Genomic DNA, 17,315 nt, shown 5'->3' on the forward strand with positions numbered 1-17,315 from the left:
AATATAGGGACACAGAGAAAAGGCGATACTAAACATGGAGGAAGATAGAGGTACAGAGATGGAAGAAGATGGAAGGATGGCAGAGAAAGAGGGAAAACGGATGGATGGGGAGAGAGACACTGGATGGAAGGATGGGGAGAGAAAGAGGGGAGATGGATGAAAGGATGCAGAGAGAAAGGGGAGAGACTGGAAGGATGTGGAGAGAGAGAAGGGACACTGAACAGAAAAGGGTAAAGAGATAGACAGACACTGGTTAGAAGGAGGGAGAGAGACATTAGATGGAAGGATCAGGAAAGAGGGTAGATGGGTAGAAGGATGGGGAGAGAAAGAGGGAAGACGCTGGATGGAAGGGTAGGGAGAAAGAGGTGACACTGGATGGAAGGATGCAGAAAGAAAGAGGGGAGACTATTGGAAGGATGGGGAGAGAGAGGGCAGACACTGGAAGGATGGGGAGAGAAAGAGGAGAGCTGCTGCATGGAAAAGGGGAGTAGTGAAAGATTGGAGAATAAGAGGAAGGGGCATGGGGAGAACAAGGGTGAGAAAAAGATGAAAAGCCATAAGTAGATGAAGGAAATTAAAGAATGGATAGTAAGAATGAATTAAATCTGGACACAGAGAGAGGCAGAAAAATATTGAAGAAAGCAAAGAAAAAGGAGAGAAAAATGACAAATGGCCAGGAAACCCTGGCAGAAGAGTTAAGTGAAAACGAAGAAAAGCAGAATCTAGAGACTCAATGAGAAAAAGTAAATGGCCATACAACAAAGGTAAAGAAAATAATTTTATTTTTAATTTAGGATAAAGTAATATGGTGTTAATAAAGTTTCAGAGACCAATACTTCCTTCCTTAGGTCAGGAGAGGATACCGTAACAGCATTATACTGACCTGAGGCAGGAGATTTTGGCCTCTGAAAGCTCACTGAAAAGGATTAGGCTATTAAATAAATTGTCTGAAATTGGATGCACTGAAAAGCAGCACTTTACCCTGTGTGACAAATGCATCTGAGTGTGACTAAATTTTGCTGGGGAGGGGGGGTACAGAGAAAATTTTATGCCCACCCACTTTGGGTTCAGGCCCATCCAAAATTGGCAGTCTGGCTACGCCACTGGGCAGTGAAAGAAGCAGAGAGGACAGTCGGCTCGTCTTCAGCTTTCTCCTTCCCTCTCAGCTGAGCTGTGGTCCTGCCCTCATTTCCTGTTTACACAAGGGTGGGACGCTGAGAGGGAAAGAGCTGAAAACGAGCTGGCTGTACTCTGCTTCTTTCACTGCCGTTCAGTCAGGTAAAATGAGTTTCAAGAGGGCAGGGGACAGGGAAGAGGGGAGAAATCGCTGACATTAGGGTTACTATTCGTCCGGATTTCCCCGGACATGTCCTCTTTTTGAGGGCATGTCCGGGGCATCCGGCGGATTTTGCCTGCACCCACGTTTGTCCGGATTTCTGGACAAATGTGGGCGCGGGTGCGGGCAGGCGCGTGCGTGTGTGCGGGCGATCGGCATCGTGGGTCTGGTCTCCCGTCCCCTCCCCTTCCTTACCATGTTCCCTGGTGGTCTAGTGACGTCTTCGGGGCAGGAAAGAGCCCCCTCTTTCCTGCCCGGAGCGCTGCCTCGCTGTCTATCATCCTCCTCGGTCTGGCTGGGGATTCAAAATGGCCGCCGAGAGTTGAACTCTCGCGAGGCCGCTTCAACTCTCGGTGGCCATTTTGAATCCCCAGCCAGACCGAGGAGGATGCAGCAAGCAAGGGCAGGCAGCGCTCCGGGCAGGAAAGAGGGGGCTCTTTCCTGCCCCGAAGAGAAGACGCTACTAGACCACCAGGGCTAGATAGTAAGTGAGGGGGGGTATGTGAGAGGGGGGGGAGGGGACTATGTGACGGGGGGAGCGGGGAATAGGGGCGGAACGAGGACCCGAAGGGGGCGTGGCAGGGGGTGGGGCATGAGGCGTGGCGGGGCGGGGTAGGGGGCGTGACATGTGTCCTCTTTTTCAGAGGACACAAAATGGTAACCCTAGCTGACATGGATGCAGAGGAGGGCAGGGAAGAGGGGAGAAATCGCTGAACATGGATGCAGGGGGCAGGGAAGAGGGGAGAAATCGCTGATATGGATGCAGGGGAGGGCAGGGAAGAGGGGAGAAATCGCTGAACATGGATGCAGGGGGCAGGGAAGAGGAGAAAAAATCGCTGAACATGGATGCAGGGGGCAGGGAAGAGGGAAGAAATCTCTGAACATGAATACAGGGGGCAGGGAAGAGGGGAGAAATTGCTGAACATGAATGCAGGGGGCAGGGAAGAGGGGAGAAATCGCTGAACATGAATGCAGGGGGCAGGGAAGAGGGGAGAAATCGCTGAACATGGATGCAGGGGAGGGCAGGGAAGAGGGGAGAAGTCTCTGAACATGGATGCAGGGGAGGGCAGGGAAGAGGGGAGAAATTGCTGAACATGGATGCAGGGGGCAGGGAAGAGGGGAGAAATTGCTGAACATGGATGCAGGGGGCAGGGAAGAGGGGAGAAATCTCTGAACATGAATACAGGGGGCAGGGAAGAGGGGAGAAATCGCTGAACATGAATGCAGGGGGCAGGGAAGAGGGGAGAAATCGCTGAACATGGATGCAGGGGGCAGGGAAGAGGGGAGAAATCGCTGATATGGATGCAGGGGAGGGCAGGGAAGAGGGGAGAAATCGCTGAACATGGATGCAGGGGGCAGGGAAGAGGAGAAAAATCGCTGAACATGGATGCAGGGGGCAGGGAAGAGGGGAGAAATCTCTGAACATGAATACAGGGGGCAGGGAAGAGGGGAGAAATTGCTGAACATGAATGCAGGGGGCAGGGAAGAGGGGAGAAATCGCTGAACATGAATGCAGGGGGCAGGGAAGAGGGGAGAAATCGCTGAACATGGATGCAGGGGAGGGCAGGGAAGAGGGGAGAAATCTCTGAACATGGATGCAGGGGAGGGCAGGGAAGAGGGGAGAAATTGCTGAACATGGATGCAGGGGAGGGCAGGGGAGAGTTGCTGAACATGGATGCAGGGGAGGGCAGGGGAGAGAGGAGAGTTGCTGGACATGGATGGAGGGGAGGGCAGGGGAGAGATGAGAGTTGCTGTACATGGATGCAGGGGAGGGCAGGAGAAATGCTGCATATAGATGGAAGAGAGGAAAGACAGGAAGGAGATGCACATGGACGGAGGGGAGGGGAGAGAGGAGAAATGCTGGACATGGAGTGGAAGAAAGACAGGAAGTAGTTGAACATGGAGGGGAGAGGAGAAATGCAGGACATGGATGGAGGGAAGGGAGGACAGGAGGAAATGCACATGGATGGCGGGGAGAGAGGAGAAATGCTGGACATGGACGGAGGGGAGGAGGAGATGCACATGGATGGAGGGGAGAGAGGAGAAATGCTGGACATGGACGGAGGGAAGGGAAGACAGGAGGAGATGCACATGGATGGAGGGGAGAGAGGAGAAATGCTGGAGATGGACAGAGGGGAGGGAAGACAGGAGGAGATGCACATGGATGGAGGGGAGAGAGAAAAAATGCTGGACATGGATGGAGGGGAGGGAAGAGAGGAATTGAGATGAACATGGATGGAGGGGTGGAGAGAGAAGAAAATGGTGGACATGGATGGAGGAGAGGGAAGAGAGAGGAATGAGTTGCATATGGATGGAGGGGAGTGAATAAAGAGGAAGGAGATGCATACTGACAGATGAGGGAAAGGGAAAAGAGAAAAACTACACATGAATGGAGAAAATAGACGCAATGGAAAGAGGGAAGAGAGGGGTCAGATGCTGGAAGGAAAGGGGGAGAGAAGGGGCAGACACTGGAAGGAAAGGGGGAGAGAGGGGGCAGATGCTGGAAGGAAAGGGGGGAGAGAGGGGGTAGCCGCTGGATGGAAAGGGGGGAAAGTTAAAGATTGAGGAAAGAAGAAACAAGAGACTGGGACCAATACAATTAGAAACAGTAAACGGCCAGACCACAAAGGTAGGAAAAAATGAATTTCATTTTTAGTTTAGGATAAAGTAGTGTGGTAGCTGTGTTAATAAATATAGAAAATTGAAGTAAGGTGATATGTTTACTGGACAAATTTTAATACATTTTTGACTAATGTTTCTTGTGTCAGAACAGAATACCATAACAGCAGTATACTGTCCTGACCTGAGGAAAGAGGTTTTGGCCTTTGAAAGCTAATTGAAAAATGTATTTAGTCCACTAAAATGATATCATATTTTCCATTTTTTTGTTTTATTTGTTAACCTATAGTATAGTGATTGAAATATGTCAGTTTTTGAAATTTGCATCTCTTTATATTTGCAGAGTACAGGGGGACTGAGGGGTGGGACTGTTAAGGGAAGAAGTCCTGGTGCAGGTTGCAGGCAGCCTATAAGTGGCGGTGCCACTGCCCGGGTGAAGACTGCAGTAGACAGAATTTTAAGGTATTTGGAGGGGGGGGGGGGGGGGGGGGGGGGGACAACATACTGCCTATAAAAAAAAATTCAGCACCCCCAATCATTTTGAAAAGTTGGCTCCTATGAGCATCCATGTCGCAATGCTACCAACTTAAACATTTGAAAAAATAAAATCCATTTTCTGCAGAACCCGAGATATGGAGGGCAAGCTTCCACGCCTGTGCTAGAGCTAATTTACCAGCCATAAAGAGCGATATTCGCCATCTTACTGGTGTGCAACCTTGATTTCCACCGGTTTGAAATAAAGCAAGCAAGATTCTGGTCATCGCAGATATGGCTTCTTCAATATACCTTTCAAAGTGTCCAAAACAGAAGTCCAATAAGGTTGAACCAAAGGGCAGGTCCACTGTACATGGAAAAGGTGCCTCGGTCCCCGCAATTCCTCCAACAAGCTGTTGAGGCCACAGGGACCATCTGAAGCCTTACTGGGTATAATACCATCAGTAAAATATCTTTAAAACATTCTCAACCAAATTACTAGCAAAAGGCACCTTAAATAGATATTGAAAACTCTTTTCCCATTTTTTCATAATATAAGACTCACCCAGGTCCCATTTAGAAACATAATCCTGTGGGGGGGGGGGGGGGGGGGGAGGTAATATGAATCAATAAAGTTAAATATAAATCATACTACCTTTACCTGCCCCTCCCAAATGACTTGCTCTATAATTTTTACTGTAAGGTAAGTTCTCCTAGGCCTTACGTTGAATATAATCCCAAATCTGTCGATAGTGGAGCATCGCTCTTGGGACTACTCCATATTCATCCTGAAGGTCTGTAAAAGAAATAAATTCTCCCTTCTCGAAGCTGCCCAAGGATAAGCAAGCCATTGCAAGCCCATCGTTTATAAACTGAATCTTGAAGTCCTGGACCAAAGGAAGGAGCAAATTGTAATGATACCTCCTGTCCAGAAAAAACCTCCCACGTATCTGAGACCAAGTTTATAGGGGATAACTAATCACCAGTGGAGTCACTTGAATTATATGTAGAAGATCTTTGGGAGCCAGGAAACTGCCCATGCCTGTTTCCAACAAATCCATTTCTTTAGACTGCCCTAGAGCAAATCGGCCACAATTCACAATTGCACTACTTTAAAATATAGCTCAAAATTGGGTACTCTCATATCCCCTTTATGTTTTGGTTGATATAGCATTGCTCAACCCACCCTAGGAGGGTGCTTCCTCCAAATATATGCAAAAACATTGCGGTTTAATTGATTGAAAAAACATTGAGGAATAGGATGAGGGAGCACTATAAATAAATAAAGAAGTTTGGGTAATAGCATCATTTTACCACCTGGATCCATCTTATCCAGGAAACAATAAGACCCTCCCAATGATCTAAATCAGCTAATAATTCCTTAACCTTGAGGGGGGGGGGGGGGATTAGCTTGATATAACCCAGCTATTTTTGCTGTGATACACATCTCCAAGAATTTAATGTGTTTCTGGGCCTACTGAAAGGGAAACTGGTGACTCAGACAGGTCACTTCAGAATCAGCCAAATAAAGGAATATAATTTCTGACTTAGTCATATTGACTTTAAAGTCAAATACTTTTCCATATTGAGGTAACACTTGAATAACTTGGGAGAGAGATTCCTCCGCGAACAGCATAATTTTGTGTTCACTATTGCCCCCAGACAAGCCCCAAATACCCGGCAAATCCTGTACTACCTGGGCCAAGGGTTCTATGGATATTGCAAACAGTAAAGGTGACACTGTGCACCCTTGATGGGTACCACAATGCAATTCAAAAGGTTTGGAATAAGAGCCATTAATTTTTACACTAGCTAGTGGGGAGGTATAAAGCAAATGTATTCAAGCAAGAAAACGACCACCAAATCCCATCTTGTGTTCAAAGTGGGCCTTCTTCTGATGTCAACAGGGCCCGAGGCACCCAATCCAGTGCTTGCATACACAACCAGTCTCCAAGCTGTTCCTCAAGCACCTATGTGTCTTTATAAAATACCAGCCCAAAAGCAACTGAAATAATGACTAAAATGCAGCTATGTACATTTACATTAGCTTACGGGCTAATGTACATGTACACAGATGAAACATATATTTTATAACTTAGACATATACTTTATGACTCTGCCCATGTTTTGCCCATAGTCTACCACCAAACATGCTTACAACCAAGTCATGTAGAAGTATGTGCTTAGCTATCATAGCACATACTTGTACTTGTGGGTCTTTTATAATGTTTTAGAAGCTTTGAACTTTGATTGTGTCTGTTTCACCTGGAACATTTATTTCCTTCCACCCCTGTTTTGTGTCTTTCGATTTTTTATGGAAGCTTTGTGGACCTTCCCTTTGCTCTAATTTTATAAAAATCATTTAACAAGTGTACACTGTCTTATTTGCACAAAAAACTCCAATTACCCCCTCTGGGCCAGATTCTATATATGGTGCCAATTAAATACCATGCTTAGCGCTATTCTATAAACCTTGATAAAGTTAGGTACAGTTTACACAATACACATAGTGGCAGTCCCATGACTAAAATTTAGGTGTAAATGCCCATGTCTTATTTAGGTGCAGATCGGGCATATTCTGTAACAATGCAAATAAATTTTAGGAACGCCAACAACCTGCCCATGCCCCTTCCATGGCCATGCCCCCTTTTGTGATCCATACATTCCAATTTACGTGCACCACTTTACAGAATACACTTAGAAAATTGCACACATAAATTCTGACTAGTGCCAATTAGTGCTAATAATTGCTTGTTAGTGGCCAGTTATCAGCGCTAATTAATTGTTAAGCAATTAAGTTGCGTGCACAAATCGGCTATATGCGTAGATATGTACACTCAACTTTAGTCACTGTTTATAGAATCTGGGGGGTCTATCCACCTTATAATTGAAAGAGAAAAACGCCTAGATTTCGACCCAAATCGGGAGATAGAGGTTTATCTCACAAAAACGAATAAATCGGTATAATGGAAAGCCGATTTTGGACGTTTTCAACTGCACTCCATCGCGGAAGCGTACAAAGTTGACAGGGGCGTGTCGGAGGCGTGGCGAAGGTGGAACTGGGGCGTGGTTATCGGCCGAGGAGAGATGGGCTCCTTTCGCCGATAATGGAAAAAAAGTATGCGTTTGTAGCTAGAATTTAGGGCACTTTTCCTGGACCCTGTTTTTTCACGAATAAGGCCCCAAAAAGTGCCCTAAATGACCAGATTACCACCAGAGGGAATCGGGGATGACCTCCCCTGACTCCCCCAGTGGTCACTAACCCCCTCCCACCACAAAATATGATGTTTCACAACTTTTTATTTTCACCCTCAAATGTCATACCCACCTTCCTGGCAGCAGTATGCAGGTCCCTGGAGCAGTTGTTAGGGGGTGCAGTGGACTTCAGGCAGGTGGACCCAGGCCCATCCCCCCCCTACCTGTTACAATTGTGCTGCTTAATGCTTAGTCATCCAACCCCCCCAAACCCACTGTATCCACAAGTAGGTGCCCCCCTTCACCCCCTTAGGGCTATAGTAATGGTGTAGACTTGTGGGCAGTGGGTTTTGAGGGGGATTTGGGGGGCTCAACACACAAGGGAAGGGTGCTATGCACCTGGGAGCTCTTTTACCTTTTTTTTTGTTTTTGTAAAAGTGCCCCCTAGGGTGCCCGGTTGGTGTCCTGGCATGTGAGGGGGACCAGTGCACTACGAATCCTGGCCCCTCCCACGAACAAATGCCTTGGATTTATTCGTTTTTGAGCTGGGCGCTTTCATTTTCCATTATCACTGAAAAACAAAAACGCCCAGCTCACAAATTGTCGAATAAAACATGGACGTCTATTTTTTTCGAAATACGGTTCGGTCCGCCCCTTCACGGACCCGTTCTCGGAGATAAACGCCCATGGAGATAGACGTTTTCGTTCAATTATGCCCCTCCACGTCTAATAATTCAACTCACTAGCCATGTAATTTAACATCCAGAGTTTTAAATCAATAATAATTAAAATCTACCCAATTTTTTGTGTGTCTGAATTCCCATTCCCTTTCAGGTATTAGGCCACTCTCCATGGTGTTTATCTTGTATTGCAATAATGTATATTATACAGCACTGAAACAGTACACATAATGCTACTAGCCAACTTCAAAAGGTAAATCAGCAAAGGCAAGAAAATCCTACTCCTCCAATTCAACATATAAAGCACCTTTGACATGGTCGATCACCAGATTCTGATAAGATTACTGGACAAAATCAGCATCAGTGGTGAGGTGCTAAAATGGTTCAAAGGATTCTTGACATCCAGATCCTACCAAGTCAATATGGGCAACACACTCTCCCCCCATGACAGCAGAATGCAGAGTCCTGCAAGGATTACCAATATCACTTATACTTTTCAACATTATAATGCTCCCACTAGCCAACACATTGGCAAGAAATGGCTTCAACCCATTCATCTATGCAGATGACGTATCAATCTACATACTATTCGACAAGGGCACAACAGAAATTGCTACCACAATAACCCAAGGAATGAACATCCTAGAATCCTAGGCAACTGCATTCAAATTAAAACTAAACAGACAGAAAACACAATTCTTAATTCTCACATCCACCTACTGTCAGGACACTTTCTCCAGCATCGTTATAGATGGGTTCACTCACCTGATAGCAGACAGCCTGAAAATCCTAGGAATCACACTAGACCGAAGCCTGTTCTTCAAAATATAGATAACGAACGCCACAATGAAAATGTTCCGCACAATGTGGAAACTAAGGTGCATCAGAGGCTACTTTCTGAGAAAGTCTTCCGCATGCTTGACAGTAGTAGTACACCTAGACTACTGCAACAGAGTCTATGCCGGATGGAAAGATCATGTCCTGAGAAAATTACAAACGATGCAAAACACCACCATATGACTAATTCATGGAAACTCCCATTTTGACTGAATCACCCCACTACTCCAAGCCTTACACTGGCTCCCTGTTAAGGCAAGAATAATCTTCAAGCTCTGCACACTAGCCTACAGAATCATTTTCAGTCTTGCTCCCGGTTACATGCAGACCTAAAAACCCTAACAATATGCAACATCAGCATGGAATCAAGAAACTATCTCACACTCCACTTCTCCAATTGCCAGGGACTGCGATACATGTCAGTTTACTCATCATGCTTTAAATATCTATGCACACAGAACTGGAACACACTCCCAAAAGCCTTAAGAAGCATGAATAACTACTTTAACTTTCGTAAACAACTCAAAGCTTTTTTCTTCAAAAAGTTCTTCTATGAAGACTCGGGGAGGGTAGGGGGAACTCTAGATCGGTCATGCGAATCAGAAAGTTCCTTGTTAGCTTACTTTTCATCACTAGTCTGCATTTAATCCTTCTTTCCACAGACAGGCAATTAGTCACCAATTGAACTACTTTACCTCATTGTAAATCTCATCGAAACACTCATCCATTGTCCTCATGAATATGCAAATACACACTCAACCCTCTTCTGCTAAAAGTAACTATTATCTCTCTAAGCAACATTGAAACAATGGAAAATGTGGGATATAAAGGCCAAAATAAATAAATACCTTCGATCCTATTATTGAATGCCCAGGTTCTCCACTAACACCTGGTGGCCCAATAGAACCTGGATCGCCCTGCAGAAACAAAAGCAAGAAAAAATGTTAATTGTTTATAATTCCATTATATAGGTTTTGTGAAAAAAATATAATTTAGGTTTTTTTTATTTGTTATATTATCTTGATTCTACTCTCTTGCCCTGTCCTATAAAATGTAACACTGAAGAAAAGTTCAGACATATTATTTGACAGCAACTCTGCCATTCTGCCTTTCACACCATAGGAACCAAGCAATATTTAAAGATGAATAAGAAGTGATATCACGTGAATGTGACACTACATAAGGTGGGAGGTTATATGAGAATAAATGGCCTGCTGTCCTCGGAGAATACCTGCTACAGGTAAGTAACTTCACTTTCTCCGAGGACAAGCAGACCAGTTGATTCCTACATGTGAGAATCCCTAGCTACCAGGCTCATGGAAAATAATAACAGTAGAACAATAGGAACTCACAATGGCAAGTTCAAAAAAGTCAGTTAACCTGAAACTGTACACATACTTGTTGTGAGAGTGCAGCCCGGAACAAAATAAAATAGGCCTAGGAGGGTGGAGTTGGATTCTAGATCCCAAAATAATTTTGCAGAACTGTCTGTCCAGACTGACTGTCACTTTGGGTATCTTACTCAAGGCAATGGTGGGATGTAAATGTGTGGACTGAAGACCACGTTGCAGCTTTGCAAATCTCTTCAACAGAGGCTGATCTCAAGTGGGTTACTGATGCCGCAATGGCTCTGATATTTTGAGCCTTGATATGACCCTCAACAGTCAGCCCAACTTGGGCATAAGTAAAGGATAAGCGAGCCAATTAGAAATTGTGCATGTCCCAATGGCAACCCCCATTCTGTTGGGAACTAAAGAAACAAAAAGCTGGGTGGACTATCCATAGAGCCTAGTCTGCTCCAGGTAAAAAGCCAATGCTCACTTGCAGTCCAAAGTGTGCAGTGTGCTTTTGCCAGGATGGGAAATAGGTTTGGGAAAAAATGTTGAAGGACGGCTGACTGATTTAGATGGAAGTCTGACTGTACCTTAGGGAGGAACTTAGGGTGTGTGCTGAGAACTACTCTGTTATGATGAAACTTTGTGTAAGGTGGATTCACTGACCCTGAGCTGAAGTAACTGCCACCAAAAAACAACATCTTCCAGGTCAAGTACATCAGTGGGCAGGAATCTAGTGGCTCAAAAGGAGCTTTCATCAGCTGAATAAGGATGACATTGAGGTCCCATAGCACAGTGGAAGATTTGATAGGGGGCTTTGTCAAAAACAAACCTCTCATGAAGTGAACAACCAGAAGCTAGAAAGATGGGCTTACCTTCTGCATGGTGATAGTAAGCGCTAATTGCATTAGGTGAACCCTTTACAGAGTTGGTCTTCAAACCAGACTCAGAAAAGTATGGAAGGTATTCAAGCAGGGACTGTGTAGGGCAAGAAACAGGATCTAGGGCCTTGTCCTCACACCAGATGGCAAACCTCCTCTATTTGAAAGAATAACACCTTTTAGTGGAATCTTTCCTGGAAGCCAGCAAAACTCTGGAAACACCCTCTGGGAGATGCAATAAAGAAAATCCTAAGCTCTCAACATCCAGACTGTGAGGGCCAGAGACTGGAAATTGGGGTATAGAAGAGATCCCTCGGTCTGATTTATGAGGGTCAGAAAACACTCCAGTCTCCAAAGTTCTTTGAAGGACAGCTCCAGAAGACGAGGGAACGAGATCTGTCTGGCCAATATGGGGTGATTAGGATCATGGTTTCCCTGCCTTGCCTGAGTTACAGCAAAGTCTTCTCCACAAGAAGGATGGGATGATACACATACAGAAGACTGTTCTCCCAATGGAGAAGGCATTCGATGCTAGCTTGTCGTGTGCTCTGAGCCTGGAGCAGTACCAAGGGGCTTAAGGTTGTAAGGAGTGGCAAAGAGATCCACTGAGGGGGTGCCCCAGTCTTGAAAAATCTTATGAGCAATGCCCATGCTGAGTGACCACTCATGCAGTTGCATGACCCTGCTCAGTTTGTCAGCCAGGCTATTAGACTTGCCCACCGGGTAAGTGGCTCTGAGAACTATCCCATTTTAGACAGCCCATTGCCACGTCTGGACAGCATCCTGACACAGAGGGTACGATTGTACCCCCCCCTGCTTGTTGGTGTAATACATTGCAACCTGATTATCTGTTTGGATAAGTAGAATTTGGTTGAACAGCCGATCTCTGAAAGCCCCAGGTGGGATGTATCCACCATCAGCAACTTCTAGGGCTGAGGAATTTAGAATGAAAGTTCCATGGTCAAATTGGATCAAATTGTCCACCAGAGGAGGGATTGAATGGAGTCATTCAGATGGCATCTGCTAGATCCCCCAAGGCCTGAGACCACTGGGAAGCTAGGGTCCACTGGGCAGTTCTCATGTGAAGAAGTGCCAAGGGAGTGACATTCACAGTGAAGTCCATGTGGTCTAGTAACCTCAACATCTGCTGAGCTTTGACCTGCTGGCTGGCTTGCAATTAGAGCGTCCACCCTCAGCACAGGGAGAAAGGCTCATGCCTGCTGTGTATCTAGCAGGATTCCAATGAACTCCAGTTGCTGAACAGGGAGGAGATGGGACTTGGAGTAGTTTACAATGAACCCTAGTAGCTCTAGCACCTGAATAGTTCTCTGCATAGACTCCTGAGCACTGTCCTTTGATGTGCTTTTCACCAGTCAATCATGCAGGTAGGGAAACACATGGACTTACAGTCTACATAGCAATGCTGTGACTACCAGTAGAAATTTTGTGAAAACTCTGGGAGCTGATGTGAAGCCAAATGGCAGGATGCGGAACTGAAATCTGATACCTCCTGTGGCCTAGAAGTATTGGGATATGTGTATTAGGCATCCTTTATAAGTCCATAAAGCATAGCCAATCTTGAGCCTGTATCACTGGGTGCCCAGGGAAAACATCCTGAAATTTTCTGTGACCAGGAATTTGTTCAGGGCCCTGAGGTCTAGGATGGGACAAATCCCCCATTTTCTTTGGCACAAGGAAGTACCTGGAATAGAATCCCTTCTCCCTTCTTCCCCTGGTGGAATGGGTTTGACTGCATGTGGCTTTTGAAGAGTTCCTCTGTGAGTACTTCTTTGTGGTGAGAGCTGAAGATAGATGCTCTCTGGGGGTAATTTGGTGGTCTTCATCACCAATGTAGAGCATAACTATGACAGACTATTCGAAGAACCCACCAGTCAGAGGATACAAAGGTCCACCTTTCTTGGAAAAAACTCAGGCTCCCTCCTACCAGTAGGACATCCCTCTGTTGGAGCCAGTCAAAAGCTCATCCCCTGTTTTCACACAGAGTCAGCTGGGGCTTAGGCAAATGCTGTTAATAAGAATGAGTGCAATGGGGCTGAGCTTGCTGAGCAGGACGAGAAGGAGTGTACCTATGCCATTGAGAGTAGTAGGGACCTCTCTTCGACTTGCCCAAAAACCTCCTAGAAGAGGAGGGTACAGAAGGTGCTCACCAGGAGACAGTGTCGATGGTATCAGTGTGTTTCTTGATGAGGTCCGTGACCTCCTCCACCTTCTCTCCAAAAAGATTATCTCCACAGTATGTGGCATCTACCAACCTATAATTAAAAGTATATTTAGTGTCATGGGTCCACAGCTCTGGAATGCTGCTCCTTTAGCCCTGTGATTAGAGACCTCCTTCATATTTTAAGGCCCAGCTGAAGGCCCACCTGTTTGTTAACGCCTTCGGCTCCAGCCACCCTTCACTGACTGGTGAATCCATTGTTACCATTAGATGATACTATTCTCTGTTATTTACTTTCTTTCATTAGAATTTCTTTTCCTTCTTACTGAATCCCTATTTCTTTCCTATATTGAACGGTGTTCTTTTCCTCTCTGATTATTTATTATAGATTTAAGATATAAACTGCTTTGATGGATTGTACCCTTAATGGTATATCAAGCAATTAATAAACTTGAAACTTGAAACCTCTGCTCGACCACCAAGTTAGAGACATGCAGCCATGATAGTCTGCACATCCTTATACTTTGCGCAGCGATCCTAGATGCCACATCAAAGTATCACATGTGCCCAGGCCAAGAACTTGCGATAAGCCTTCTGCTGCTTGGCCAGCTGGTGAAGAGATATGGCCTGCTCTGGTGGGAGAGAATCTGCCAAATCAGTCATACTGTGCAATAAGTTTGGCAAGTAAAGGCTCATGTAGAGCTGGTATGACAAAATAATGTTTATGAGCATTGAGGCCTGATACATCTTACGCCCAAATGAGTCCAGAGTTTGAGCTTCCCTGTTTGGTGGTGCCTAAGCAAGGTCTCTGGAACTTCTGGCCCATTTGAGCATGGATTCCACCACCAAGGAATGATGAGGCAACCGTGGCTTATCAAATCCAGGTGAGCTCTGAATCTAATACATGGTGTCAATCTTTTTGGGGAGAACAGGGACAGAGAGGACTACCAATTCTTCACCTGAATATCACATAAGATTTTGTGAAGCGGGACAGTCACAGCCTCTCTAGGTGGACAGTCATAGTCCAGGACCACAAACATCTCAGCCCTGGGTTAGTCCTCTATCTCCAACTGAATTGAAATGGCAGCAGCCATCTCCTTCACAAAACTGGGGAAGTAGAGACTGTCTAGTGGAGACTTTTGCCTCTCCTCTGGAGGGGAGGGGACTTATGGAATACCATAGGACTCCTCGGAGGAGGAGTACCTTGGATCATCACCAGATGACCATGAGCAGTCTGTATTGGAATCAGCAAAAAACTCCTCATGGGAGGGCTGAGTCCATGCCTGTCTTGAGTAGGAGGAACCATGTATTTGCCTGGAAAGGTGTCAAGATGCAGGCTCCACTCTCAACTCCAGCAAAGCTTCCTCCACCGACATCAAAGGGGTACCCACATGGGCGGCTGTCAATACCAATACCGCATGTGACACTGGTATTGGAGACCTCACCATAGGCTGAGGGTCCTGCAAGGCAAAAAGTAGAGGTATGGCTGGTGCTAGAACCCCTGATACCAATGCACCTTGCTTTAAAAGCCCCGCCAAGTGCTGTTGGAGCATGACCTGGATCTGTTCATTGAGGGTTGACCAGGAAAGGCTGGGGCGTCAGTTCAGAGAGAGCCTGCAGAACCATCGGTGTTAACTCAGGCACCTGGTCCAGGCTTCATGGAGACCTCTACACAGGCACCTCTTCAATAGAGGGGAAGTGCTCCTCCCACGCTGACGCTTCTCGGGAACATATCTCTCTGTACTCCGGTGGTCCCAGTACCATGTGTCAAGGGGGATCAATGTTTATGCTTCTTGGCCTTCACCCGATGCCAAGCATCGACACCCCCTGTTGCTGACAAGGATTATGTCAAATCCTCCAGTCTCCTCGGTGGCAGGTCCGATGCTGACCGGTCCCAGGGGCTCTGCACAGTGGCTGGCATCGAAGCAGGTGGAAACCTACTTGATGCACACCTGCTCCCAGTGTCAGACAAAGGTCTTGTAGCCATAGGGAGCGATGTACTCGACGTCAGCACAAGCGCCAACACTCATACCAATGCTGACATTGACAATTCAGACCTGGCTCCAAAACGTTCGCTTTTTGAATCTCTCTGGGCTTCAGTGTTCTTTTTTCATATGTAAACAAAGAATACAGTTAGTAGAGTTATGGTCTGGCCTCAAACACTGGATACACCAGGAATGGGTGTCAGCCCCAGAGATGGATTGATTTCACCAAGCACAGTGATTAAAACCAGAAGGAACCTTCGATGACATGGAAGGGAAAACAGCCGTGGCCAAATCAAACAACTCTATGGTGATACAAAGGGGGGGCAAATCATCAAAAAAATAAAGGGAAAAACTCCCAGCCAATGCTCATGCCTAAGACAGCCTAACAAGTATGAAAAAAAATAAATGTAAACGAGGGCAAAGTACACTAAAAGTATAGGGGAAAGGAGAAAATAGATCCCAAAGTATTAGCCAAGTAACCCATGAGGGAAGGCACCAAAATCACAATGAAAAAAATTACACTGACAGGAGCTGCGCAGAATGCGTCTTCTCCTCACCACTGATGGAAAAAGACTGCTGGTCCTGCACTTGTGAATTGGCCAGGAAGGTACTTGTACATGCGTGGTGGGAGAACTGCCACAAGCTCTTAAAGTATGCTGGGCGTTTCCGCACCAGGCACCGTGGATGACATCACCGACATGTGAGAATCAACTGGCCTGCTTGTCCTTGGAGAATACCATGTTTTTAAACAGGAATCTGTGCCAGTCGTTATTCAGTGGACTTAATTGGACAGGAATTGCTCCTTCCTGGTTAAGTCCCTCTGACTGGGTCCCTCTATCACCACTTGACCAGATAGTGCAGGGGTGGGTCTGCGTGTAGAGCACAGGAGAAGCTGGAGGTTATGATGGTACTGCCAACATTCAGCACCACTGCCCAGGCAAGTAGGTCCACAGGAAAGGCTGACCTAACTTACTCAAATAGCTATCTGGCACTGAATATCAGTGCTGAACTTTGGTGGTACCTGGATAACATCCAGCAGTCACCAAATCAACCGAGTATTCAGTTCTGGTACTCAGGTATGGGCCACTGCGGGCTGAATATTGAACTGACAGTCTTCAGGTAAAATTCTCAAACAGTCCTAATAAAGCTGTTCTCATGGTGGAATGAATACTAGATCCTTATTTACTGTTCTTTAAATCAAGTCATTCCTGATCATGGTCTGTCTGCAGCTGCCATTTGGAACAAGGTGAAGAAACTACAGGAACCTAGAGAAGTTCCTCTTATTAAACTTCATTCATCAGCTAACAAGACGAGAACTGTCCTTGCTAAGCAGGTTCAAGACAAGAAAAGGTTACCACTGAGCCTTTAGAGACAACCCACTGTGCCCTTGTTAAAAGGTACAACCTATATCACACATTGAAGAGCAGTGTACCCTCTACAAACTACGAGGTTAATCTGTAACCCTCAACTTGCTACCAAGAAAATCATTGCTTGATTTTACACATTTGCATTCCTGTACCTTGGGTCCAGGCAGCCCTCGCACTGATGGTCCAGGCAAACCAACTGGGCCTGAACTTCCAGGCTCACCCTAAAAAAGAATATAGTAATTACATTTGATTAATTTCTTTAAAATGCTTATTAAAAAAATCTGTTTTCCAGTTACTTTTAGCTTTATTTTAATAAAACATAGAGGCTTATGAGATCACACTGAATATGTGTGCTACAGTTTGTTTCAATATTTGTCCTCCCTTTATACTTTTTGAATTACAAATTTTGACTAACAGTAGCCACTGGG

At 45.7% G+C, this 17,315-nt stretch overlaps 1 protein-coding gene across 2 annotated transcripts in view; it reads right to left on the reverse strand.

Moving 5' to 3' along the window:
• COL28A1 (collagen type XXVIII alpha 1 chain) overlaps positions 1-17,315 on the reverse strand; it is a 378,659-nt gene that overhangs the window by 199,022 nt on the left and 162,322 nt on the right. For both annotated transcript variants that reach the window (XM_030200920.1, XM_030200909.1), the window contains 2 exons: positions 17,040-17,108; positions 9,990-10,058 (listed from right to left, as the gene is read on the reverse strand). In XM_030200920.1, coding sequence (XP_030056780.1) covers positions 9,990-10,058; positions 17,040-17,108 — 138 coding nt within the window. The remainder of the gene's footprint in view (positions 1-9,989; positions 10,059-17,039; positions 17,109-17,315) is intronic.

Source organism: Microcaecilia unicolor, chromosome 1, assembly GCF_901765095.1.
Source record: "Microcaecilia unicolor chromosome 1, aMicUni1.1, whole genome shotgun sequence".
Taxonomy (NCBI): domain Eukaryota; kingdom Metazoa; phylum Chordata; class Amphibia; order Gymnophiona; family Siphonopidae; genus Microcaecilia; species Microcaecilia unicolor.